Here is a 26,792-nt window from a genome sequence, read left to right on the forward strand (position 1 = left end):
GGCTCACGTGCCCGGCCGGCCGGAGCGGGGAGAGCGGCGGCCCATGGCGGCCTCGGGGCTCTGGCTTCCGCTGCTGCTGGCGGCAGCGCTCGCCGGCCGGGCGGCGGCCCTGTGGCCCTGGCCGCAGTACATCGAGACCTCCGAGGCGCACTACGCCATCTTCCCGCACGACTTCCAGTTCCGGTACCACAGCAGTTCGGCCGCGCAGCCGGGCTGCTCGGTCCTGGACGAGGCTTTCCAGCGCTACCGCGACCTGCTCTTCAGCTCCCGCGCTTGGTACCCTCCTGAGCCCACAAGTGAGTCGGACCTGCCCCGGCTCCGAGGGAGCCCGCCCGAGCCTCCCGCGACGCCCTTCCTTGGGCTTCGGCCCCCCACCCCCGCGGCCCATCCCCCGGCCCCCGGTCTTCCCCTGTCTGCAGCTGCCGTCGCGGCCTCCCCGGCGTTTAGTCCCCAGCTCCGTGCTCCGCCGCTCGGAGCCGCCTGCTGGAGCCAGGATTTCCCCGGAATCCTGTCCCCGGGCGCTGTGCCGCCAAGAATCCCTGCTGCGGGACCGTAGTTCAACCAGGATGTCCAATTGCGGCGAATTCCGTGCCGGGAGACCTCGAAGGGGATCCCCCTGCCCGTGCGCAGGTGTCGCAGGGCCCCGGTGAGGCTGCGACCCGGGGCGGCTAGAGGACACCAGGGCGGACAGCGAACACTGGCAAGACGAGACATTACAAGTGACGTGACCCACGCAGAGTTACACAAGCGTGTCTGACACGTGGCGTGTCCAGTAAATGCTTAAAACTGAGAGAGAAATCCGAGAAGGCTGCCGTAGGAGAATGGATTCTGGAGCAGGCGCTTCATGGGGGGGGGGGGGGTGTAATTGGCCAGGACTGAACAAGGAGAGTATTCCAGGGAGAAGCAAGGCCACGCTTGAGCTCAGGGTGCCTTAGGGTGTATGTGATGAGGGTGGGGGAGTAGGGAAGAAAGAGGTCGGGGAGGGGCGCGGGGGTGCGGCGTTGAAGGAAGCCAGGAGTGCTTTGGGTGTCGGTTTCCTCTAAGACAGGGGCGGGCAGTTTGCTTTAAGGCCGTTGCTGAAAATTGTGTTTGAGGGTTGTTTCACGGCAAATTGGTAAGTAGAGTCAGCAACACAAAGGAATGACATTCTGCTTTCTGGGCTCAAAATTTAGGATTTTCTTCACGCTATTTTGGAATCTGGTTCTCCGGTTATGGTGTACAGGTACATAGCGGGAGAAGCCACGCTCATGATTGGGCCATATGGTAACAATCATCTTGTACTATGTTTGAAGCGTGATTAAATTACTCTCACAAATGTTCTCATTTGATTTATAGACTTAACGGCATTTCATTAAACAGATGGTACTTAGGGAGTGATAGATAATTTAGGGAAAGAAAGGGAGTCTCAGCATCAGGGTAGTTCTGGATCAGGTAGTTCTGGATCAGCAAGGTGGATCAGGCTGGGGAGGATGAAAGGCCTGCTATTGCGTGTGGGGCAGATCACCGATTTCTCCGAATCTTTAATGACAAGTAATGCCTTAGACAAGATTGGCACTCAGAATGTATTTATTTTGGTATAGAACAGTTAGGGCTTGACTTGCAGGTGGAAAAAAAAAATCTGTCATCTAATTGGTATATACCTATTCCAGTACTGGGCACTCTGGAGCTTACAAGAAAAGTTTGCTCAAAAGTAGACTCAGGGAGCATAGGTGGTGCAGTTAGCTAAGCGTCTGACTCTTGGTTTCAGCCCAGGTGGTGATCTCAGGGTGGTGAGATCACCACCTTGCTCAGCGCCAAGTCTGCTTGAGCTTCTCTCTCCCCCTCTCCCTACTCCTCGCGTTTGTGCTTTCTCTCTCTCTATTTCCCTCTCTAAAAATCTTTAAAAAAAAAAAAAAAAGTAGGCTTAAGCTTTGCAGCCCAATTAAAGAAATAGGAAGCAAAAGGACACAATGTGTTATAAAATGCTCAAAAGATAATTAGAACGTTTGCTACTATTGTATAAATTAGGATAATTCCTATACTTCTAAATCAAGCTGTTACCTCCGTTGCTATAGGTCTACAGTTTAATGAAGGAAATAGAAACGGATGGATATGTGGCAATGGTGTCCTGTAAATTCCCTAATGAAAGATTTAGAGACATAAAAAAAGAAAACTAAATAAGATGTTTATTTCAATTTGTTATCTTACTGTGAATCAATTTGCTGTATTTGAGGGTTCTTCTTCATTAAGAGAACGAAAACTGGTTTGGATCAACATAACCAAAGACACAGAAATAATTTCCTCCTCTGTTCTTCCATGGAGCCTTCCCTTTGGAACATTCGTTTCCTGGAAGGCTTTCAGATGAACTGTAATATTTTCTGCAAAAACGAGGATGAATCTTTGGAGGGAAAAGCAATGCCTGCACAGCCCAAACCAGACTGTATTTCTCCGTGGGGCTGATTTTAGTAAAGAAAACATGTGCAATTTAAATCTTAAGCTTTAAACAGCTTTGCATCTCCTCCATAGGTTCTGGGCCAGTGTCCTTCTTAATATAGCACAACTTCTGGTTTTGATCTGAACCTAGAATTCAGTGGAATCTATACTTCCTTGAAAAACAAATCTGTTATTGAGGTTTGATTTGATTCTGAATTCACCTTCAAGGATTAGCTGTGGTCTACCACCATTTGCTGAATGGTCAATGGAGGTGTTGAGTATTTGCTACCTGTCTATGTCGTTGAGAGGTGTTTCTGCCAACCGGAGGGTGTGTGTTGCATGTTGTTAAACCTGTTAAATGGAATTAGTTTAAGCTCTAGATACTTCAGTGAACCTAATTCTGTTTTGATTATTGAGCCATATCTTGTTTATGAATCAAAGATCTGATCTGATGTTGCCCCAGATACTTTTCTGGGTACCTGATGGAGTTGATAAAGCCTATATTTTTCAAGTAAAGTGGCTAAATCCGATTATGTCATTTGACTGAATTCTTCTTTGCTCTTCTGAAACTAGTTGATTGAAGCCATAGTGTTTAATGGCTTTTATAAAGTTTGCGTCCAGTTGTGATATTCACACACATTTCCCTATGAGTTACTTAGGATGCCATTGTCCCTAAATAGAATAACTCCTTTTATTTTAGAATAGAAGGAAGATTATTATGAGTATCTGGATCCTTCTGCAGCCCTTATCAATATTTGATTTGCTCATCCTCAGGTGTGAATCAAGTGACTGATAAGTGACATAGTTCATTACAATCTAAATCTCCTAAAATACCTCCTTTGGCTATTCCTTCTATTACAATGCCTGGAACATAAGAGATATTTAATTATTTGTTGGATATATTAACTTAAAAGGACTACTTCATATAAAAGTAAAAAGTCTTATGATTTTTGTCTAAGATTATCAAAAAAGGAGATGATTTGCAGGTTTCATTTAGAAATGATTGCCTTTTCAATTTCAAATTTGGGATGTTATGTGGATTCCAGAGAAAGGAGGATCACACTATGCAGTAGTCCCAGCTCAAATGCCTCTTATCTCATTACAAAATTGGAGATGCCTTGGGAATGCACCTAGGGAATGAAGGAGGGAAACAGATAAAAGTTGGGCACCTGGGCTGGGAAGAAGGAACAATGGTGATTCATGCTCCACTCTTAATTGCATAGTGATTATGTATCTTTAACCTTTTTTGTGACAAGGACAAGTTATTCCAGAGAAGACTTGATTGCCACTAAATTTATTATTTGAAAGCAAACAGGAAGAAAACCATACAGGGAGAATGTTTTGTAGTAGGGTTACTTTTCTTGTGAAGGGATATGTGGAGAACATACGTAAGGAGGAGAAATACAAGAATTTGGAAGGAGACAGGTAGCAGGAGCATAGTTTTTAGTGAAGGCCAGGATAATTGTGCTCCATTTTGAATCCCAAGGCCTAGCTTAGCCTCCAATCCTCAACCAGGCTCTATTCCCACAGCCTTGTTTTTTCTTTCTTGTTAAATCATAACACTTTCCCAATAGCCCAGGATAGTACTGAGCCCAAGAAGGTCAGGTTGATGAGGGTGTATGTGGGTACCTTGGGCCTGGTTTATGAAAAATTCAAGTCTTACTTCCTTGAACTATCATTGCTACCTCTGCCTTGGATACTCTGCTTGAAAACCTGTACCGTGGAGGACTCAGGGTCTGGAACAAGATTTACTCTGGAGTCGGCCAGAGAATCACTTAACAATGTGCCTTCATGTAAATTGCCTAATTTCCAAGTAGCTGCTGCTGCTTTTTTTAATCTGCCTCCATTTCAAACATTTCTGAAGTTAACAGGGAGATAGTGATGACTATATCTTTACAATCTTTGAAGGAAGGTACAGTAGAAGGAAGAATTTGATGATTTTAAAATAAAACAACAAAATTAAGTCTGAGCCCCAGAGCTACTGTTCCTCCCATCTCCTTCCACCTCACTTCCTCATCTTCAAATAGAAGAGTGAAGCAAGGCATTGCAGGTTTTTTGTTTGTTTGTTTGTTTTTTGGCCAGTTGGTACTTTTGTTTTCGATAGCAATGGTGAACTATTTTTTTTCTTACAGTTACACAGTTTTTTTGCTGGAGCACATTGTCGATTTCTTAGCAAGATAAAGGCATAAACTTCAATCCCTTTCCTGCCATTACACAGAAGGAAAGGAGTTTTACTGCCCAACCAACACTTTTAGAAATTAAAGAGGTTACTTTTATATTTCTGCATCTTCCTAAATTTCCCCTGCTGGCCCTGGAAATAATAAGAGAGACAATGTGCATCAACAGGAGAGTTAGCCAGTTGGATTAGGAGTTCTCTCCCGCCTTTGTGGAGCCACTGACTAGGAGGTCAGCTTAGGAGAGGAGGTTGGATCTGTAGAGGATAGAGTTTAATGTGTGACAGCTTTTCTGGGATCTGCTTCAAGGTTTATGGAGATATAATCCATCGTAATAGAGAAATGGATTTGCTTTTCTTCTCAATTCCTGGCTATAATGAGTAAGACCCATTACTGTATCAACTTCTCTCTTTTGTTTCCTTTGCTTTTGTTATTGCCAAAGCTTCCTTAACCTTGCTCTCAGCTGATCTCTAGCAAATATAATGTGCTATTGTTATGTCCACTTCTTGAAGGTGATTGGACTTGGGTATGATGTAGAGTTCTTTCCTTTGGAAGTGTATGCTTGGATGCAGGAAGTTTGGGTGCTTATCACCTTGGGTATCAGTAAGCAGCCTCCTCTTCTTTTGTAAAGCTTTGAGAGCAAGGGAGATGGCTTACCAGGTACACTGTGTCCTAGGTGAACAGTTTAACTATTGTCCTATTTGACCTTGCCCTGCTAGTAACTAGTACTAAGATCCCACATTAGTGGCTTTGGTCTTTGAACTAGAGCCATAGTCCTAGTTTGAGGCAGATTCAGAGTACCAAGCTTATGTCCTTTTTGTATATTGGAGTCTCAGCCTGTTTGCCATACAGGGTGCCATCAAACAGTAGTGGAGCCTTCAGGCTCCTGCAGAAGCTCATGAAAAGCCCTCAGAGAAACTGTTCTTATGGTGTGGTTATTTCACAAGGCACTCTGGGCTTCTCCAGCCAAGTGGCAAAACTGACTTTTTAAGAAAAAGTAGAAGGTGGAAGGAAACTAGCATTTATTGAGTGTCTGGCATTTGCTGTATATTACACCCTTTAGTCTTTATTATAGCTGTATGAGGTTGGTGTTACCCCATCTTTCAGAACTGAGGCTCACAGAAGCTAAGTAACATGTGCAGAGTTTCACAGCTAGTGGTAGAGCAGAATTTCCGGTCAGGTCTCTTTGTCTACAAAGATTTGCTCATTTCAGTGTGCAATCTTGGGGCAATCTACTGCTCTTAAATATTTTCACTAAACATTATACAGATTAGTGATTTGGAAAACTACTGGCCTTTGCTAGGAGTAAGCCCTGATCATACTACAGTGTTAATTACCTCAGATAGTAACTTCTAACATCTCATTGCTTAATCATTAGCAGTCAAGTTATGAAAGTTTTGATCCTGGACCCATCATTATCAAATTCCAGTAGTATTTCTGGTCAGCTTCCTTCTTTCCATCCATTAGTACAAGTAGTATTTATTAAGCAACTATAATTTGTCAATAACATTTGTCCAAGAATATTGACTGAACTGTCCTTGTCCTTAAATAATTTATAGTCTCTGGAAGTGGGAATACAGACATCCAGTAAAGTATCAGTAAAGTCATTTTTGCTGATAAGTACAAGGTACTCTGGGAACACCTGACCCACAAAGGTGTTTTGGGGTGGAGATGGCACATTTTGTGAAGGCTTCCGTAAAGAGCTGTCCAATCATATTTGAAAGTAGGGGGATCCCTGGGTGGCGCAGCGGTTTGGCGCCTGCCTTTGGCCCAGGGCGCGATCCTGGAGACCCGGGATCGAATCCCACGTCAGGCTCCCGGTGCATGGAGCCTGCTTCTCCCTCCGCCTGTGTCTCTGCCTCTCTCTCTCTCTCTGTGACTATCATAAATATATTAAAAAAAAAAAAAAGAAAGTAGGAATTGGTGGAGATGCAGGTAGTACTACGAATAGAAAGAACTGCATGTGAAAAAAACCTTCAGGAAAGAAGCCTTCATGTCATATATTTAAGAAACTCGGTGTCACTGTGTATGAAGTACACAGATCTAGGATGGTTCAGTAGGTTAGTTGTATGGTACAGAAGCTTGAGAGAATGAGTTGGAATACCTCTAGAGGACAGGAAGGTCTAAAAGGTGACCACGGGAGGGTGATAAGGTATTGTTGGATAACTGCTAAGCTAGAATGTGGGTTAGTTCTTCCTCTTGAATGTTGAAATCACCTAGGATGAAAGCCAGCCTTGGAATGGAGAGGAAGACTGGGGACCAGGATCCAAAGTCTTGGGTAAATAAAGAGGTGACCAGTTGTTGCAGAGTGTTAGTAACAAGGAAAGGTTTGAGATTTTACAACTGAATGTCATAAGCCGCAGAAGAGAGGTGTTTTGTTCACTTGATGGTAGAGGATAGTTGTCCTGGAAGCAACTGAGAAGAAGCTGCCTCTCAGAGCAAGTTGTAGGGAAAATAGTATTCCTAGGGACAGCCAGGTGTCGGTTAAGGAGGAAATAGAAGAGACTGAAGATGTTGGTAGTTCAATAACTGGATTCCAAAAAGCATTTGGGCATGGGTGATGTTGTAGACCAGGTGGCTTGGTGAAGGAGAAGAAACAACATTTATAGGAATGAGAGTGTGGTTCCAGAACAGAAATGAACAGAAGTGTCTATATATTGGGCAGCATGACAAAAGATGATTGCAGTATGACATGATAGATCCTCCTGACTATAAGATAGCCGCGAAAATAAGCTCCAGAGACAAGCAAGGAGTTCATATACATGGAAGAATTTAATATATGGTAAAGGAAACATTTCTAATCAAAAGTGAAAAGCTGTTTAGTCAATAAATATAAAGGGATGATTGGTTATCCATTTGGGGAAAAACTTAAATCTGTATCTCATATCAAACACAAAAATAAATTCCAGGTAGTTAAAGATCTAAAGATAAAGAGCATGCCATTAAACTGTTAGAAGTACAGGAAACTGGGATCCCTGGGTGGCGCAGCGGTTTGGCGCCTGCCTTTGGCCCAGGGCGCGATCCTGGAGACCCGGGATCGAATCCCACATCGGGCTCCCAGTGCATGGAGCCTGCTTCTCCCCTCTGCCTGTGTCTCTGCCTCTCTCTCTCTCTCTCTGTGACTATCATAAATAAAAAAAAAAAAAAAAAAGAAGAAGAAGTACAGGAAACTGTTCATATGGTCTTAGAAGCAGAGGAGGCTTTTCTAAGCAAGCAGACAAAAGAAACCATAAAGGAAAAGATGAACAAATTTGACTACATAAAAGTCAAAGCAAGAAAACCATAAGGTTAAAAAAAAAATAAGGACAAAATGGAATATTTGCAATCTTAAAAGACACATTAAAATCTAAAAAGAGCTCTGTAAATCCATAAAAATAAAAACTTTTAAAAGTGCAAAGTCTATGACCAGTAAAGGGGCACCTGGGTGACTTAGTTGGTTAAGCATCTGATTCTTTTTTTTTTTTTTTAATTTTTATTTATTTATGATAGTCACAGAGAGAGAGAGAGAGGCAGAGACACAGGCAGAGGGAGAAGCAGGCTCCATGCACCGGGAGCCCGACGTGGGACTCGATCCCGGGTCTCCAGGATCGCGCCCTGGGCCAAAGGCAGGCGCTAAACCGCTGCGCCACCCAGGGATCCCAAGCATCTGATTCTTGATTTTGGTCATGAGATTGAGTCCAGTGTTTGGCCTCTGTACTGGGCTTTGAGTCTGCTTAAGATTTCCCTCTCCCTCTACCTCTCTCCACCCTGCTCACTCCCTTTCTCTCTCTCTCTTTTTTTTTTTTTTTTTTTTTTTTTTAATTTTTTATTTATTTATGATAGTCACAGAGAGAGAGAGAGAGAGGCAGAGACATAGGCAGAGGGAGAAGCAGGCTCCATGCACCGGGAGCCCGATGTGGGATTCGATCCCGGGTCTCCAGGATCGCGCCCCGGGCCAAAGGCAGGCGCCAAACCGCTGCGCCACCCAGGGATCCCCTCTCTCTCTCTCTTAAAAAAATATACAAACAAAACACACACACATATATATATACACACATATATATGTGTGTGTTTATATATTACATATATATAACTAGTAAATGCAAAGTGATTCTCAATTCAGTCATTATACTTAAAATACAGATTTAAAAAATGGTATATTTCTTTATCAGGCTGCCACAGATGAAAAAGAATTGAGACAGTCTAGTTTGGGAAGGATGTGGAGGGATGGGCCCATGTATGTTCAGATATAAATCAGTACAGTAATTTGGAAGAGTGAATTGGCAGTGTCAAAACCAAAAATTTTCCTATCTTTAGCTTACCTCTAGGAATTTTCCTATAGAAATCTCTCCAACAAATGTTTTCTCCATGCTGCTGTGAATGTTTATTGAAGCATTGTTTATAATATTAAAGCTTAGAAGCATTCTATAATGTCCATAAAGAGGAGAGAAGTTAGGACTTCCCACTTTTTAAAGTACATTTCAAAAATGGAATTTTATTCAGCATTTATAAGTAAAGATGTAGATCTGTATATATTGACATTAAAAGGTCTGCAAATCATTTGGTAAGTGGGAAAAAGTTACAAACTATTATGTATTAGGATCGCATTTTTGTTTTAAAAATAATCTGTGTAGGGATCCCTGGGTGGCACAGCGGTTTAGCGCCTGCCTTTAGCCCAGGGCATGATCCTGGAGACCCGCGATCGAATCCCACGTCAGGCTCCCGGTGCATGGGGCCTGCTTCTCCCTCTGCCTATGTCTCTGCCTCTCTCTCTCTCTCTCTCTCTCTGTCTCTGTCTCTGTGACTATCATAAATAAATTTAAAACATTTTTTTTAAATAAAAAAATAATAATCTGTGTATTTAGGAAAAAAATTGGAAGACTTTGCAAAAATGTTACCCTGAGTCATTTTTGGGGATCCAGAATTATAGGGAGGTGCTCTCTTGAGGGTGGGGAGAGAGAGGAAGAGAACAAGTTGAAGCTTTAAAAGTAGAGGGGGAAAAAAACCTTTAACCAGAACATTTACAAAGAAGATAGGCAAGAGAACATTCGTTTATGAGCTGGATCAATTGCATTCTGAGTGGGTATTAATAGTCTCTAGAGGGTGAAAAATCTTGGGACTCATGAGGACTGAGTGGTTCTCGAACAGTGAATTCAGCAGCACTGTAGAAGAGCTCCAGGCTCAGGGGCATTTGGGTTCTCAGACTCCTACTTTGCCGGAATAAGAAGTTTGCCAGGGGCGGCCTCACCTCTTTGCCTAGCCACCACAGTGTACTTTTGCATCAGTTGCTTCCCAGGCTTCGAGTACCTTTTCCCTTGTTGGTAGCCTGGCAAACACCATCTCAGGGTTGAAGGTTCTGCTCAGAAGTCCTCTCCTAGGAAGCATCCCTTTCTTTCTGGAGGTAGCTATAATATCCATCCTAGCCCTTATCACACTGCTTTGTAATTGTTGTTTGTATTTGTCTCTCCTACTAGACTGTGAGCTCCTCAAGGGCAGGGACCAGGGCTTTTTATTTTGAACTGCCCCAGCGCCTAGCACAGTTCCAGATGTACAGTAAGTGCTCAGTATATCCTGGTTGGAATAAAGAAATCAGTGGTAAATGAATGATTTCTAGGACTTTCATTGGACTGACTGTGGGGAGAGAGAGCCTGGATGTGAAGATATAAAGGTGGGACGGGGCAGGGAACAATGTGGGCACGGAGAAGCAAAACGGCACCAACCTAGGAGAACACCAGGACAGAAAGGGGCAGGGTACACCTGAAGGAGCAGGAAGGTGCCTAGGCTGGCACCTTGACTTTCCTAGTGTGCACCCCAGAAGCCAAACCAAATGCCATTCTATACCTGAAATGAATGTTTTCTCCATGCTGCTAAAGTTCTGCGAATTAAAAACACATTGATAAGATGGAAATATTTTGGTTCAGGGAGGAGCAGGTTGTGTGCAAGAAGATGCTATTGTGCACTGAAATAAAGATACAGTTTCTGGGTACCCTGATGCAGGAATGATCTCTTCCTTCCAGAGTAGTTGAAAGATCCAAATCTTTGGATTAATGAAGCCAAGAGTCTTCATAGCAGTGTCTGAAGAGACACTTCCTCTATGCCTGGGTGTCTTCTTACCATTCTCCACCCTAATCCCAGGACTTCACAAATCCTAGGTTTAGGGGTATAAAAGTAAACTCTCCATTAACTACTTGCCCTTTATGCCTAATTATCATGTAGCACAATCATTATGCATACATAGCATTAAATGTGCATTTTTTAATTCTAGCATCATTCATTTTTTCAGCAAACATTTATTGAATGACTACCGTGTGTCAGGCACTGGAAATACAAAGGCCCTGAGATTGGCCCCTGCTGTTGAGGAACTTACAGCCTCGGTGAGGAGATAGACAAATAAACAGCATATATTAAGATAAGTGTTACAAAAAATGTATGTATACGTTGCTTCACGATCTCATAGGAAGATCTCTTAGGAAAGGGTGGGGGAGAATGACAGAAAAGATTTATAAAAGGAAGAATGAGCTGTTTCATAATTGAGATGTGGAGGCAATGTGAAGTTTGCTTCACTTGGAGGGAAGCAAAATGTGCAAAGGAAAGTATGGAGAAAGTGTGGCACTCTCAAAATTCTGTAGAGTTCATCGTGTTACCGTGAGAATTCCTGCACAGGAGCAGAGAAAAGACCTTCATATTCAAAGATCACAGAGGATGGTAGATTGAAATGGGGTATATGTGAAGGCAGGGAGAACAACTGGGAGATTTTTAGTCCTTCAGGTGAGAATTTACAAGAGGCTGAATTAAGACCTTGACTCAGTGGAGGTGGGAAGATGGTAATGATGTTGAGATAATAAGGCTTTTGTAATTATGAGACCTAACTTGGCTGTTTCTTTTTTAGTTTGGTACTCTCAGTGCTTAGCACAGTGCTTGACACAGAGTAGACCATCGATAAATATTATGGGTGCATGAGTTTTTAATCTACTCAGAAAGATGGAAGAAGGAGGAGGTTTCTGGTTTAGATAAATCAATACATGGTACAGTTACCAAACTGAGAGAGAAGATCAGCCAGCAAGAGGAATGAAGAGTTAGTTCAACTTAGTATTTAAGATTTGAAGGACTTTTAAGCCATTTGAGTGTAGGCCTATGAGCCTAAAGTCTCAGAAGAAGAGTTGGTGTGGAAAGGTAGATTTGAGAATCATCAACCTACTATGGGGTAGGTGACATTATCCAAGGAGAGTATAAGTGAAGAGAAAAGGGGAAGCCTGGAAACCTTGGGGAATACTTGCATGTAGGGGCTGGTGAAGAAAAGGGAGAACAAGGAAGCATATTCGGAGAGTTTGAAGGAAAACCAAGAGAGAGCCATGCCCCCTAAGCTAAGGGAGTTTAGTTTCAGGAACATCAGGGATGTCTGATGCTGCTGAGGTCCCAGAAGAAGTGCATGGCCACCAGAATATTACCTCTGTCACAGCAGGGATTTTTGTCTGTTTTGATCATTGATGTGTCCCCAGCACCTAGAACATCCTGGCACATAGTAAGCACTCAGTAAATAACTGTTTAATGAATGAATGAAGAATGAATTGAAAAGGGTCCCTTGAATTTATAGAACCACAGGACCTTGGTGAAGGCATTTGCAGAGGAGTGGTGGAAAAGGAAGCCATGTTGTTATAGAGGGCTAAGGAGTAGATAGGGTGTCAGCAGTAGCTACCAAGAGAGGACTGGGATGGCCAACTCCATGAGCACTTGTGTGCCAGGCACTGACGAAGCCCTTTACCTGTACAGACTCATTTAATCTTCCCAACAGCCCAGTAAGGTAGGGACTAATCACAATCCCCTTTTTTTTTGATGAGGAAACTGCAGCACAGAGGGAAAATAACTTGCCCAGGGTCCCACAGCTAGAAAGTGTTGGAACCAAGGTTTGAACCCAGATCTGCCTGGCTTTGAAGTTCAGCACCTAACTGCTTAGGCTGCATGTCCTCTAGGGTTCCTTTGGGACCAGAAGCAAGAGGAAGAATCTGTTGGAGATGACATGGAGGTGCAACCAAGAAGACTTGGAAATATTTGAATGCTGATGGGAAAGAATCAGTAGAAAGAAATAATTTGAAGATTTGGGGGAAAAGGGAAATTATTTATCGAAGAGGAGCCTAAGGAGAGATCCAGAGGACAGGTGAAACGAAACCCCTTCCACCAGGATAGGAGACGAAGATAAAGATTAGGCATGTGTTGCAAATGTTTTGTCAGGGAGGAGAGGAGAAGTAAAGATGGATGGGAGTTCTCTTCTGATTGTCTACTTAGAGTAAAGGTGGGGGGGTGATCAAGTTACAGACTTGAAGAAAGTGGCTCAAAATTAAAATAGCTGTCGCAGAGGGTAGAAGAAGGCAGTGGTGGAAATGGGGGATTTTCAGGGCAACATCAAGGGCCCAGCCAAAATGAGAGACCATGATTGTACAGCAGCCAAATCCTGCCATTATATGACTTTCTGTCTTCCCTCCAGTAGGTTGCAGTAGCCAGGGTCAGTGCACAAAAGGTAGATGTTAGATTGATCCAGGGTTGAAGGTTTTGCCCACTGGATGAGCAGAAGAAAAGGACAGGTTGCTGAGAGTACTGGCTAGATTGTGTTTGAGGTGAGGGATATGCACACATAGGCCAGCAGGGAAGCAAGTGAAGGTGGGAGAGAACTGAGAACAGAAGAGTGATGGAGGGGATCCCTGGGTGGCTCAGCAGTTTCACGCCTGCCTTTGGCCCAGGGCCTGATCCTGGAGTTGCGGGATCAAGTCCCATGTTGGGCTCCCGGCATGTAGCCTGCTTCTCCCTCTGCCTGTGTCTCTGCCCCCCCTCCATGTCTATCATAAATAAATACAAATAAATCTTAAAAAAAAAAAAAAAAAAGAAGAAGAAGAAGAGTGATGGAAGGGTCATAGCACTGGCATCTGGAGAAAGTTCCAACAGTGGGACTGGTAGAAAAAGGGTCTCAGGAGTTCCACATCCAGAGCTGGCCTGTCTGTGAGGCATAGGCTAAATTATGCTAAAAGGGGAGGGGTGCCAAAGGTAACTAATGTTTTCATTGTAAACACTCCTGTACTGTGTGAAATTTTCCTCCTTTTTAAGTTTAGAAGATGCAAACTTTTACGGTGAACTAGAGGAAGAGAGCAGGTCTGCATGAAAGCAGGAGGACGACAGGGCTGTGGAGATAGGAGGTGATGGCCGTGGCACGGGACCCTGAAGCACACTATCTGTGCGTGGAGTCACAAGGTGTCATCCCTTTGGAGGAGTAGCCAGGATGTGGCCCTGCCTTGCCATTACTTGCAGAGGAGAAAAATAGGAGCCCCGAGACGTGCTCAGCTTAGCAGCCACAGAACTGGAACCAGCCTTTCCTGATTTCCCAACTCAGTGCTCTGTTTGCCATGTTTTTTTCCTGAGCACCTGAGGCATCAGACTTTCCTGTTGTGCCAGCTGGGCTCACTGTGACTGTGCCATGCCATGCTTCCTACACACCTCCATTCTTCCCAGTGCAGAGCATGTGGGTGCATGGGGAGGAAGCCGGCCTGTCCCCTGCCTATTTCCTGCTTGCTTCAGGGTAGCAACTTGGATACGGAAAACCGCAGTGGTGATATACTATTTACATCCTTTTAAATGACCCAGTGTCCCTCCTGTTTTGCCAGTTCTCACATTGCTGCCTCCCCTTGAACTTCCCCCTCATGGCTTGTTGAAATAGCAGCCATGATTCTGTACCTCCTTTATCAGCCTAAACCCAAATAAGTCCCTGAGAGTACTTAGGACAGGGATTCTTCACCTAAGATTAGAGGCAGGGGGTGGAGGGATGAGCCTTTAGTTAGGGCCATTATTCTAGGGGAAAAAAGTATTTTCATTTTCATTTTCATCAGATCTTGTAAGGAGTCTACAACCTGGATGGAATGAGAGTGTGTTTTAGAAAAATAAAAATACACTACCAACAACAACAAAAGTTATAGTTTTCTTAAGCTCCAGGCAATAGTTCAGATAAACCTGCTGTTGGTGCTGCCCCTAAGTGTCATTTGGACAGTGACTGTGGCAGTTGCACGTGGATAGTTGTGGTTTCTCCTCAGTTTGGTAGGCTGAGGTCCAGGGAATTAACGCTCAAGCTCAGGATGTTGCCCTTTTTTGGATGGCCACCTGGGTAGATATGCAAATGAACTCTCCACACATTGATATTGGGGCTCTGTGATATGGGGGATTGGAGTAGGGGCGAGGAGGCGAGGAATGAGGGCATAGTTTAAGGGGGAATATTCTTTTACAGTTTTATTCGCTCCTTCCTCTCTGTGAAGTCTTCCTCAGTCTTGGGGATTTGTAGAGATGGCCTCTCTGCTTGGAGAGCTTGGGAGGGCCCTATAGATTCTGCTTTGAGAGTAGTCTCTGTCCTGACAGTCTGGCTCTTCTCTGTTGCTGGAGATGAGTTTTCAGGGTTTAGAATGGAGTTGTGAGTTGGTCTGGCCCAGAGTAGACTCAAAATTCCCTTTTCCCTACAGGATTTAGGTAGGTATTAGTGTGGATACAGAGTATTGACAGGAAAGGGAAAGGATACATTTTGTTCTTATGGTAGCAAAGGGCGCCTTACTGGCTTGCTTCTTGGCAAGCCCAAGAGCTGACATGAGACCATGTGGCATAGTGTTCGGAGGGTTGAGCAGGCTTCATTGAAATGGCTCAAGGCTCTTGGGTTATTTCTGCCTAGAGATTGGATAACATTTGGGATCCAGTTTGGTTCTGAATTCACTCTCCCTGCCTTTTCCCAGGCTATCCTATCCCTAACTCTGTGGTTCCATAGGAAGTCATGGTTGTTGTGGAGCCAGTATAGATGCATATAGCTCCAAAAAAGAATAGAAAGTGCAACCTCGGTGAGGTTCAGGCTTGGAGCTGTACAATCAGAACCACCATGAAGGTCACAAAGAAGAACCATTAGGAGGATGGGAAGGGACAGTGCATTAGTATTTTGGCTTTGGCTGTTTTGGATTTGGGAGGGGTGCTGGCATAGGGTGCATCTGTGGAACTGTGCTAGATGTTGGCCCACTGGGTGGCTTTCCGCTGTTGGGCAGAAGGCTGCCTCAGACAGAGAAGCCATTTGGGAAGAGGGAAGGAAGCAGGATGGGAGAGTGACCATGTACCTTTGCGGGGACAGCAGCTAGATGATCTCAGGCCTCCTTTGCTGAGGAGATCCTCCTGTCATCTGTTTGTATCAGCTCCTGGGCTTTTACAAAATCGGAAACCTTTCACCTGGAGCCCTGAAGAAAAGTGCTACTCCAAGTGACCGTCTGCAGTGAGAGGAGCAGTACACACACCGGAATGTAAAACTGTCCCTTTATCAAAAAATGTGTTATGAAAAAATGTTAGAACTAAATAATGCATTTATTCTGACATAATTGATTTATATTCTGGTATCATATAAGCTTCCTATCTATCAGTGCCTTTCCTTTCTTTCACCTGGTATTACAGATTGCAAGTCAGGTCAGGAATTAATCTGCAGACCACAATTTGAGTAGAAATGCTCTCAAGCTGCCTCTAGTTTAGAAGCAGTTGTCCAGGTATTGGAATCGTGCTTACTGTACCAAACTAGAAATATAGAACCCTGGTTACAAGGAGCTGCTGCCAGACCTTTGGTACTTGGGTCAGGGCAGGTTACTGGGGAGAGAGGGGAGCACAACTGAAATGAGAAACAATTGAACAGGTGATGGGGGAGTGCCTGCGACAAGAGGGTAAATGCCCTCTTCTCCCTTGCCTCTTCCCACACACATTTGAGCCGTAAGGGACTAGAGCTAGGGACCTTCCTGTAGGACTTTGGTTTTGCCTGTTCCTTCTGATGGCAGGTCAGCCACACTGAGATTACCCTGTCCTTTCAGGAAAACTGCATGCACCGGTAAAGAATTCATTGGTTGTCCTTGTGGTCACTCCAGGATGTAACCAGCTTCCTTCTTTGGAGTCACTGGAAAATTGTAAGTATCACCCTGTTTCCTGTTGTAGAGAGCAAGTGGTTGTCTGGAGCTGTAACTCTGCTTGGCCTGGCCTAAGTTTCCTCATGCTAGGCCTAGAGCCCTCCATGACGTGGAAACCCAGGGTCACCAAAGGCTGAGAGCCATAGAAGGTGAATTTGTCATGCACTCTAACCAGTGTCTTAAGGTTGGCTGTGGAACGTCACAGTGGCTTTTCACTGAGTCCCACAGGACATCTGCCTTCTGGACTACATATATAGTTCCATTGCCATTGTACGAATTTGTACACTTGGCTTATTTTCTTTGAGAGACCCCACTCTGGGGAGAGAAGAAATGTTTGGTCATAATATTTTTGGATATGACTGAAATGAAGCCAAGTCATTAGCCCTGTGCTGTGTGCTGTCCTCCCGGAGCAGCAGCATTTGGGAACTTCTCAGTCTCCAAAGTGAACATTATGGCTTGAACAGTCTTGGCTTCTTCCTCACATTCTTGGATAAAGTAGCAAATGAAGCCTAGAGACAAAGGGAAAGGAGGGGGATTACAAAGGCTTTGGGAACGTCGTAACCTGGACACATCCTCCAAGCATCCCTATCCCCCTCATACTTTCAGCTACAGGCTGGCAGGAACTCATGTTTCTGGAGGGGGAGACAACCACAAGGCAAGTGATGCTTTTCTGTTCTAGCCTGACCCTCATCCGGCATTGTCTTCTAGGGCCTGCAGAGTCTCTGGGTGACCACCCTCCCACTCTGGCCCAAGACCTAGCTGACCTTCAGCTGCTCTGCTCTGGGGATGTCTTCTCTTTGAAAGGAAAAAAAAGAATTTGATCTTGCTATTGTTTTTTGATTTAAGGATTTACACAGCACATGTGATATGTAATCTGAGAGTAGAAGTCTTTAACCAGTGGGGTCATTTCTGTCATTTCAGACACTCTGACCATAAATGATGATCATTGTTTCCTCCTGTCTGAGACTGTCTGGGGAGCTCTCCGAGGTAACATGGGGACTGATCCTGGCGGGGGAGGGGGTGGTGGTGGTGGTGTTGGTGGCGGGAAAGATATGAAGTGGGAAGGTCAGTGCTGGTGGGTTGGGAGAACAAGACGGGGGGGGGGGGGGGCCCAGCACATACCGCCACTTGAGGAAGCTTTCTTTATGGAGACCAATTGGAGTGTTTTCCCATGTCCCTAAAGGGAGTATTCTCCTTACACCTACCCTTCAAAGTTGACAGGTGTCAGCACATGCAGTGGCAGCAGCAGCTCGCCTGGGCAGGTGCTCTGGGGAAGCAGGGAGAGACCCTGCAGGCTGATGCTGAGGGTGCCAGCAGGGAACAGGCTGCTTGGGACTCTGCCACAAACACTGCCTGTTCAGCTCTCATTTAACACACATAATTGGAGAGGTTCTTTTTTTTTTTTTTTTTTTTTTTAAGATTTTATTTATTTATTCATAGACGCAGAGAGAGAGAGGCAGAGGGAGAAGCAGGCTCCATGCAGGGAGCCTGATGTGGGACTCGATCCCGGGTCTCCAGGATCGCACCCCAGGCTGCAGGCGGCGCCGAACCGCTGCACCACCGGGGCTGCGCGGAGAGGTTCTTTAAAAAGAAAAATTATATCACAAGAAATAGATAAATGTCAAAGAAAAAAAAGGAAGTAAATAATAAGATGTATAGAACTATAGTATTTCATGAGAAAATTAGCACTTAACTGGCTAACACGTGATGGGCCTGTACCCTTCCTCTTGGTTTACTGAAAAGGTATTTGATCATTAGATAAAGACTTAGTCAAATACCTCTACTACTTTTGCAAAACCCCTACTGTTGAATGAGGAGGGAAATTCTCACAGGATTTCAAACCTTGTTTGGGTTCCTCTTTGTCGCCTTACCTGTCCTCTTCTCCTCTCTTGTATTTTGGAGAACAGGGGACTGACTCCCCTCTCTGCTCTCTTACACTTTTTGTACAGGTGCTATGATTAGGTTGGGGCTGGGGGAAATCTGAGGACTCCAGAATTCTGGATGTCAGAATCAGAGAAGAAAGAAGCCAAAGCAGTATAGGAATAGTCGACCTCGAAGCAGATGCTGAAAAAGATCTCAAATTCTTTCATTATGAAATCTGGGGACTCTGGAAATCCTTCTAATGGGTTTTCAGAAGAGGGACTCCAGCTGTTGGGAACATATAATGCTCTGGACTCAGGATGCCTGCACTCAGGCCTTGCCAGAATCCAGTAGGGGTTTGTGTCCAGTGGACTAGGGCAGTCCTTCTGGGCCAGTTGCTGCTGGCTATCCTCAGCTCCCTATAGCTGGTTCCCTTCTCAAGGTCTCAAGAAGAAAGGTGGATGATTCTTTGTCTTCTGGATCCTGCTGTGGACCCAGGCTCCTTGGAAACTTAAGCTTACGATCACTTTTCCATAATTCAGTCTGGGATAATAGCAGGGGTAGTAGGTTGAGGATCTCTTTTTCTCAGCTCCCTCAGCTCCTGATCAGTATTAATCATGGAAAGCCTTAACCCATGTGAGCTGGCTTGTCCCTGCATCTGTACTCACAAGCAGACATTTTGGCCTCTCTCAATGATCTTGTGAGTTCAAGGCTTAGGGAATATGGATAAGAAGTATGTGGATTTTGAAGGTTAGTGTGTTCCTACAAGAGGCACTAAAACCCCTTACACTGCCACCTCCCAAAATAAAAGAGAGTAAAAATAAATACTGGCTTCCTAGTATCCCCTTTGCATCAGTGTGGAGACTCATCAAGCCCATACTATATCCACTTTTACTGTGTGCCCAAGCATTCTCCTCTGCCACATTGGGAACCTGCCAAATGGGTGCATCTCTTTTCCCACCTCCCTAAGCCTTTACCGTGCCTCTCTACTTCCCCATAGGTCTGGAGACTTTTAGCCAACTTGTTTGGAGATCTCCGGAGGGCATGGTAAGTGGAGGCCCTCAAAAAGGGTTCCTTTTAAATCTCTGGGATTTGCTCCCAGTGTTGAGAGTCCTAGGAATAATTTACTTTGCCTTAGACAGATTCCTGGTGGTTCAAAATGGCCCCAGTAAGAATTAGAAGAAGACATGGGTGGAAACTGGTTTGGTAGATTTGGCCTGTTTGGAATCACTGTAATTTAGTTCCTCTGAGTCATTATTTAGTAATGATCTTGAGACCACACACTGCTTTAAAGAAAACAGATTAACAGTGAAAATCCAGAAATTGTAGGCTGAGTGGTGTATGGGACAGCTATATCTAGCTAGCATGGGACTCTTGCCCTCTGACAGTGCCTGCTTGTGGTCATTGAGATGTGGGGCATTTGGGGAGATAGTTGCTCTGTAAAACAGTCATAGATTGCCTTTTGAAGGATCAGGAGACTTTTCCTCATCCCCCTCCACCCTCCATGGTGAGTTCCCATTGAATCCTGACATGTTTAATGTTTGGTCTGCACAGTTCCTTATCAACAAGACCGAGATTGAAGATTTCCCCCGCTTCTCCCACCGGGGGTTGTTGTTGGATACGTCTCGCCATTACCTGCCACTGACTACCATCATGGACACTCTGGTACCCGGGCCTTAAGGCCATCTTTGCCCTTAGTGTTCTGGGGTGATGCGGTAAGGGGTAGACCCATTGCCACATTCCTAAAGAGTTACAGAGGGAATATGTGTAACTTTACGAGCTCCTAGAGAAAATGGAAAAGATGATCCACTGTAAGAAAAAAAAGGAATGATTTAAAGCTACCTCACTGGCTACTCTGGACCAGCGTCCTTGTCATCTTCAGGAATGCAGAAGGTGGTTTGAGGAATTGGCTTCTTTGATCAAGCCGAGCTTATTTGTGCTTAGTTAAGGACAAGGTCATAGGAAACAGATGTTCAAAAGCCATAGCTCAGGATGTTCCTATCTTTCTTGAGTTTGGTGGCCAGTCTTATCTTACAGTTGCGATCCAGCTCGTGTCTACCTTTGCTCCTCTGGTGGAATCAAAGGAGTGGACACATTCATCAGTCCTGGCCTCTGAGATTTGTGGGTTATGGGGCTACTAAATTCAACAATAGACTTCACAGTTTGGATAAATGTTAGGCAACTCAGAACAAATGGCGGGAAGAAATATTAGTCTTTGAGGTATTGTGGTGCTTTGGGAAGACCAGGGTACCACATAGTTTCAGCTGTCCTCTCAATGTGGCTAAAACACATCTCAAAAAAGGGAAGTAATGCTTCTGTCAGACATCTTTGGATGTGCCCTGGGAGGAGAAATATGCTAGGTCTTCCCTCTATGGCAAGACATTCCCTGATGGTAAGATTTGATAGATAGACCCTATAAACATTTATCAGGAAGCTGGGGGTAGATTGAGCCTATCGGGGTATGTGGAGCTGCCTGCCACTCTGCCTACCTTCCCAAGTTTGAGGCTGAAACTGGAGAAGCTGTGATGAGTTCACAGTGTGTGCTCTGATCTACAGGACGCCATGGCATACAATAAATTCAATGTGTTCCACTGGCATCTGGTTGATGACTCTTCCTTCCCATATGACAGCTACACTTTTCCAGAGCTCACCAGAAAGGTATGTCTCAATTTCTCCAAGAGCAAGTTTATGGATTGATGTCTGAGCCTGGCTCTGGCCCTGCTGGCAAGGACACTGGCTCTCATCCTAACCAGCCAGATTCAGGAACACGCTGACTTAGGGGAAGGGCCCTGGATTTGGAACCAGGAGACCTAAGTTTGAGTGTCCGAACTTTGCCATTAATTTTCTCTGTGAAAGATAATCTCTCCTGGTCTCATTTTCTTTTTGTTTGTTTATATCCTGCTGTGTGCCTGCCTTATTGTCTCATTGGCATTATGATGCTCAGATAAAGCAATAGATGTGCTAGCTTGTGGGAAATTAAAAGATCCTAGGAGATGGTCCCTGATACCAAAGAGCTGTGGGTAGACTTTCTGAGGTGCAGGGAGTCCTGGATGCATTTTTAGTATCTTCTATTCTGCTAGCCTTCAAGAATTGATATTGTTAAGGGTGTCTTGTGCCTTTCAGGGATCCTACAATCCTGCCACCCATATCTACACAGCACAGGATGTAAAGATGGTGATTGAATATGCACGGCTTCGGGGTATCCGTGTGTTGGCAGAGTTTGACACTCCTGGCCACACTCTGTCCTGGGGACCAGGTAAGAATAATGTCGGATTGAAAGAATCTACTGATCCCCCTAGGTGGGCTTCAGGGCATTGGACTCTTGGATGTGCTATGCCCCTGCCCTGGTCCCTGGAAGAATGTTTCCCATCATCATCTTCCACCTGGGAATTTAGATAACCAGAACCTACTTTGGACAAAAGAGGCCACTGTTTACTATTAAACTATGGGCAGATTTTTCTCAGATGTCCTTGTGATGCTCTTGCACGTTGTGCCCTAGAGTGGAAGAAAGATCTTGCCAATTTGGCTGAATTGGGCAGTCTCCTTCCCACCCAAAGGTGGTATGAGAGCCCCCTTAGGGAACAAGGGTGACCCCTGCTGGAAGCAGTGTGTCAGGGCCAGAGTATGTGATAGCTGTCTGGCTGTAACCCAACCTCTGATTATGATGGAGGATATATTTTTATTTCTTTGACTGTGACTAAAAAAGACTCATGATCACCAGTGTCTGTGCGTGCCTGGTGGTCCCTCCCTACGTGCATGTAATGTTTATGAACACGATTATCTTACATTGTACACCTTAATGTCCGTAAGTGTATGACTGCTTGGGGGTCTATGTATTTGTGACGCTTATGTGGGGTTCTCTGTCGGCTTAGGTGTCCCTGGATTATTGACTCCTTGCTACTCTGGGTCTCATCCTTCTGGCACCTTTGGACCAGTGAATCCCATTCTCAACAGTACCTATGAATTCATGAGCTCATTTTTCTTGGAGGTCAGCTCTGTCTTTCCAGATTTTTATCTTCACCTTGGAGGAGATGAGGTTGATTTCACCTGCTGGTATGATCCCTTTGATCTTCTCATCCCTGCCTGATGAGCTGCTCACTCAGCATAGAGGTTAGCGCCTAAGAGGCTACCTATCTCAGGTGCTCCTCAGGGGCTAACCTCTCTGAACAGTCTGTCTCAGTCCAGACGGCTCAGGTCTTGGGCTATTCCTCTGTCGACCTACATAGGGGCCCCACCTGATTTTGGCAAGGCTGTAAATGTGAAACTGTCCCTTCCTCCTTTCATATCCTCGATATACTTACGGAAGAACCAGGTCTGAGCAGAGAATTGTCTTGGGAAAGTCCAAGATAGAGAAAAATAATCCTCGCCTTTCTGAAATAGTCTGGTTAAAGAGTCAAAACACAGATGAATTTGAGACTACTATATGAAAGTGTCTAGTCAGTATTAAACTGTAAGGTCCAAACCATCAGATCTACTTAGCTCAAAGGAGGTTGATGGGCTTCTCTGAGAAGTGGGCCATAGAGCTGGATCTGGGGAAATTGGCTTTTTGAGAAGTGGAGGGAGGGGGAAAACATTCCAGGAGGAAATGTGAGTGAAATGTAAACGTTCTTGGGGGAAGGAGCTGCAGCAGGTAACAGCAAGACTTGTGGAATAAAGAATAAATGGTAAGGGGGAAAAAAGCAGAATATGCCTGAGTAGAGAGTTAAACAGGGAAACCAGAATCCGGTGCCAGAGCCTCAAACCCACGACCACAGAGCCACATGCCATAGACCAGGCAGGTTAATATATGTTCTTGTTGAGAGTTTATATTTAAAGCTCTTGGGATCCAAACTCCTCCTTTCTTAGCCTGTGTCAGTAGCCCCCTTCACATAGCTTTGGTCGGCCACACCTGCATATTTGGGGCCTCTGAGATCCAAAGTTGATTGGTTTCTCAAGTGAAAAAAGAAGTTGTGGGAAGCCAGGTGACTAATCCCCAAGCTTTGGGCTTTGGGGATGTTGAAATAATTAATCTTCATTTTCTCTTGGGATTTAGGAAGTCCAACCCAGATATCCAGAACTTTATGAAGGAAAAAGGCTTTGGCAGTGACTTTAAGCAGCTGGAGTCCTACTACATCCAGACGTGAGGAAGGAAGGAGGGTGGGCAGGGTTTCTTGGTGTTATGTCTTGGGTCCTCACTTTCCATACCAGGGCCAGGCCCTGCTTGACTACTTTCTGGGCCCTTGAAGGGATACTTTGCCCTATCTTTGCAGTTGTGAAGTAGTCAGTTCCCAACTAGGGAAGACACTGCTCAGTCAGGAGTGGGCTCTTAGCCTCAACCCCTGGAGCACTGGCACCAACATCCTAGAACCTATTTGAGCTGAGCAGACCCTTTCTTTACTCTCTAGGCTGCTGAACATCGTCTCTGCCTATGACAAGGGCTATGTGGTGTGGCAGGAAGTGTTTGATAATAATGTAAAGGTGAGCCAGGGGCAGAGAGAGAAGGAGCCACCTGTAGTACCTCCCTCTAGTCTCTCAGCCCTTCCCTGCCTCTGCACAGATCGATCCTTCCTGGCTTTGGATTAGGCTTTAATGTTCAGAGCACTGAGGGGCTATCTCTCCTTTCCCCCCAGAAAGGTCGCAGAGGTATGAGCCCTGGGTGTGAGTGTCAGAACATCTGTCCATCTTCCCTCACCACAAACTGAGGCTACTTAGGATTCCTGAGCCTGGCATGCTGGGTTAGGTTTTCCTTTCTGAGTCATAGACTAAGGTCTTCCAGATCTGGGAACAGGGCTGCTTCCCTTCATTGCTGATCACTTAGGTCCCAGCCTCTTGCCAGATACAGGAGCTCTGCAGGAACTTTGTCTCATCCTCAGAAACATCTGGAGATTCTTGGGTGTGTTAGTTCTTGATGAGTCTGCTAGGCCCCACTGCTTGTCTCCCTTAGCTCACATCCGGTATTACTGTCCCATTATGGCTGCAGAAGGACTGGGGGTGGAAGCAGCGGGGAGGACTCCTAGGGCCTACAGAATCCTTGGCCTCTGCACCGGGCTAGGAGCTCAATGGTTAGGAGTCACAGAGAAATACTTGCTGCATGAGAGCAGAGCGGGCACGTACCACTTGGCCTGGTTAGTTTGCATAAGCATGAGGGCCAGAAATACCCTCAGCTATGTGCCATTATCTTGTGACAGGTTCGGCCGGATACAATCATTCAGGTATGGCGAGAAGAGATGCCAGTACACTATGCGAAGGAGATGGAGCTGATCACCAAAGCTGGCTTCCGCGCCCTGCTCTCTGCCCCCTGGTACCTGAATCACATAACTTATGGCCCGGACTGGAGTGAAATCTACATGGTGGAGCCCCTGGAATTTAAAGGTGAAAGCAGGGAGCTCTCCTTGCTGACCAAAGGAGGCTGGGCTGGTGCACAGTGCAGGAGACAGAGGGTCTGGGCTAGACCTTTCAGGTTAGCTGAGACGACCTATCTGAAGAGAGGGCTACATTGGGAAGGTAGTTGAAGGGAAACCCTAGGGTTGCACCCTCCCGACCCCCTCCCGCCCCAGCAGCCTATTGTTTTTTGTTTTCTCTCAGGAAGTCCTCAGCAGAAGGCTCTAGTGATTGGTGGAGAGGCCTGTATGTGGGGAGAGTATGTGGACAGCACAAATCTGGCCCCCAGACTCTGGTAAGGGTTTCCTGAAGATGTGGGTGGTTGTGTTTATGGATGTGGGTTCTCCCCTGTAGACTCACTCCTGTCCAATCACCCCCAGACAAGTACCCTCCTTCCAGGCCTGAGAAAGAAGGAGCTGTACATTTTGAGAATACCTGTTGCTAGTCAGTAACAGTTCATGATGCCTTTACAACTTACTCTGGTTCCATATCTTTAGGAGAGGAGGAAAGTGTGATCACGACCCACATCTTAATGAAGTTGGAGCGGAGCCCTAGAAATCCCTAGGAGCCCCCTCCCCTGCCCCCCAGCCAGGTTGTCGCTGTGAATAACCTTGGCCCGGAATCCAGGGTGCCTAAATAAGAGGCGGCAGCCTGTGGGTGTCCAACACCCTTGCAGGGAATACAGAAGCCGATCTGGTGCGTGATCTTTCCCTCTTAGGCCCAGAGCAGGGGCTGTGGCTGAGAGGCTGTGGAGCAACAAGTTGGTGACTAACCTGGACTCTGCCTTTAAACGTTTGACAGAATTCCGCTGTGAGCTACTAAGGTAAGCAGGCAGGCTGTTGGGGGGGCGGGGGGCCTTCCCGCAGTAGGGGGAGCCAGTTGGGGGCATACTGACTGGAAAAAAAATACCAATAAAAGCTGATGCTTACAGAGGCTGACTTTGTGGCAAGCACTGTGCTGAGCCCTTTATAGGCATTATTTCATTGAGTCTTGAACACAACTCTGGAAGGTAGGTAGTTTAGCCTCACTTTAGAGATAGGCATCTGAGGTCCCGAGAAGTTAAGTAAAGCCCCAAATCACTCAGAACCAGAATTCGGTCCAAGCCAACTTCAAAGTCTGTGCCCTTAGCCATCATGCGTTTATGGCCTCTCATGACGCCTGTGCCACTGTTGGGGTTGGGCCTGCGTAAGATGGTCCATTTCCCTAATTTATTCATTGACTAAGTGTTGAGAACCTGGAGGACTCAGCCTAGTGCAGAGCTGAGAGCCAGCATGGCAAGGTCTAGGCTTCAAGTGTGTGCAATTCACTGGGCAACTTTGAGCTAGTCCCTTACCACCTCTTAGCACGTTGCACATATGAATAATGACTGGATTTCATGTCCACGCCCTGTGCGTGAACAGGACAGCTCATTGGTCTGCCACTGCTGCTGCATTTATAGCATTTGAGCCATTAAAGGGGGGCTCTGGGCCTGGAGCACTAGGTACCCCTTAGACATGAGATCTTTTCTAACAGTACTGCATTGTTTGGGACTCAGGTACAGTGACTGGCAGGGTAGAAATAGAGAGGTGTTTCCCAAAATTCCTGGACATCCCTGTGTCGGAATCACCTGGGGCGCCTGTTCTTGCCAACATGTGACCCCAGGCCAAGTAAGACTCTCTGGAAATGAGAGTCCCTGAGTCCTTCTGGTGTACAGCCGCAGTTAGAGATCTACCGAAATAGGAGAAAAGGAGACTGTTGGTTGTGACAGAGGTGTTGCTGGGGCCTTGGACTGACCCCATCTGAGTGGCTCATCTTGCCCTGTTTCTTCATGTCCTCTTGCAGGCGAGGTGTCCAGGCCCAGCCCCTCAATGTAGGCTACTGTGAACAGGAGTTTGAACAAACCTGAGCAAGCAGCCCCAGGCACTGAGGAGAGTGCTGGCCCTGGGAGAGCAGTAATGGGGCCAGGCTTCCACTGCATCCCGCCCGGGGGATGGAGCCCCTTGCTCACGTGCCCCTGTCCATGGAGAGAAGGGGGCCATTGTTGGCACTAGCATCCAATAAAGAGTGATGTGGCATA

The 26,792-nt window shown here is 45.6% G+C and overlaps 1 protein-coding gene and 1 long non-coding RNA gene across 2 annotated transcripts; both read left to right on the forward strand.

Moving 5' to 3' along the window:
- HEXA (hexosaminidase subunit alpha) lies at nt 1–26,792 on the forward strand. Its single transcript, XM_041743921.1, has 14 exons — nt 1–296; nt 16,424–16,516; nt 17,438–17,503; nt 19,377–19,423; nt 19,931–20,041; nt 20,933–21,034; nt 21,500–21,632; nt 22,249–22,429; nt 23,409–23,495; nt 23,761–23,833; nt 24,544–24,727; nt 24,941–25,031; nt 25,455–25,559; nt 26,558–26,792. The coding sequence occupies exons 1-14, from the start codon at nt 44–46 to the stop codon at nt 26,619–26,621; spliced, it is 1,590 nt and encodes a 529-aa protein (XP_041599855.1). The 5' UTR covers nt 1–43; the 3' UTR covers nt 26,622–26,792.
- On the forward strand, nt 9,343–16,410 carry LOC121484534. Its single transcript, XR_005986061.1, has 3 exons — nt 9,343–10,118; nt 10,849–10,939; nt 15,767–16,410. It is a non-coding gene; the product is annotated as an uncharacterized LOC121484534 (long non-coding RNA).

The sequence above is a fragment of the Vulpes lagopus genome, chromosome 2 (assembly GCF_018345385.1).
Source record: "Vulpes lagopus strain Blue_001 chromosome 2, ASM1834538v1, whole genome shotgun sequence".
NCBI classification, from domain to species: Eukaryota; Metazoa; Chordata; class Mammalia; order Carnivora; family Canidae; genus Vulpes; species Vulpes lagopus.

Coding starts and splice junctions, on each gene's coding strand:
- HEXA (XM_041743921.1), top strand. CDS start 44: ATGGCGGCCTCGGGGCTCTGGCTTCCGCTGCTGCTGGCGGCAGCGCTC. Junction 19,424..19,930: donor GGAGATCTCCGGAGGGCATG/GTAAGTGGAGGC, acceptor TGGTCTGCACAG/TTCCTTATCAACAAGACCGA. Junction 21,633..22,248: donor CACTCTGTCCTGGGGACCAG/GTAAGAATAATG, acceptor CTGTCGGCTTAG/GTGTCCCTGGATTATTGACT.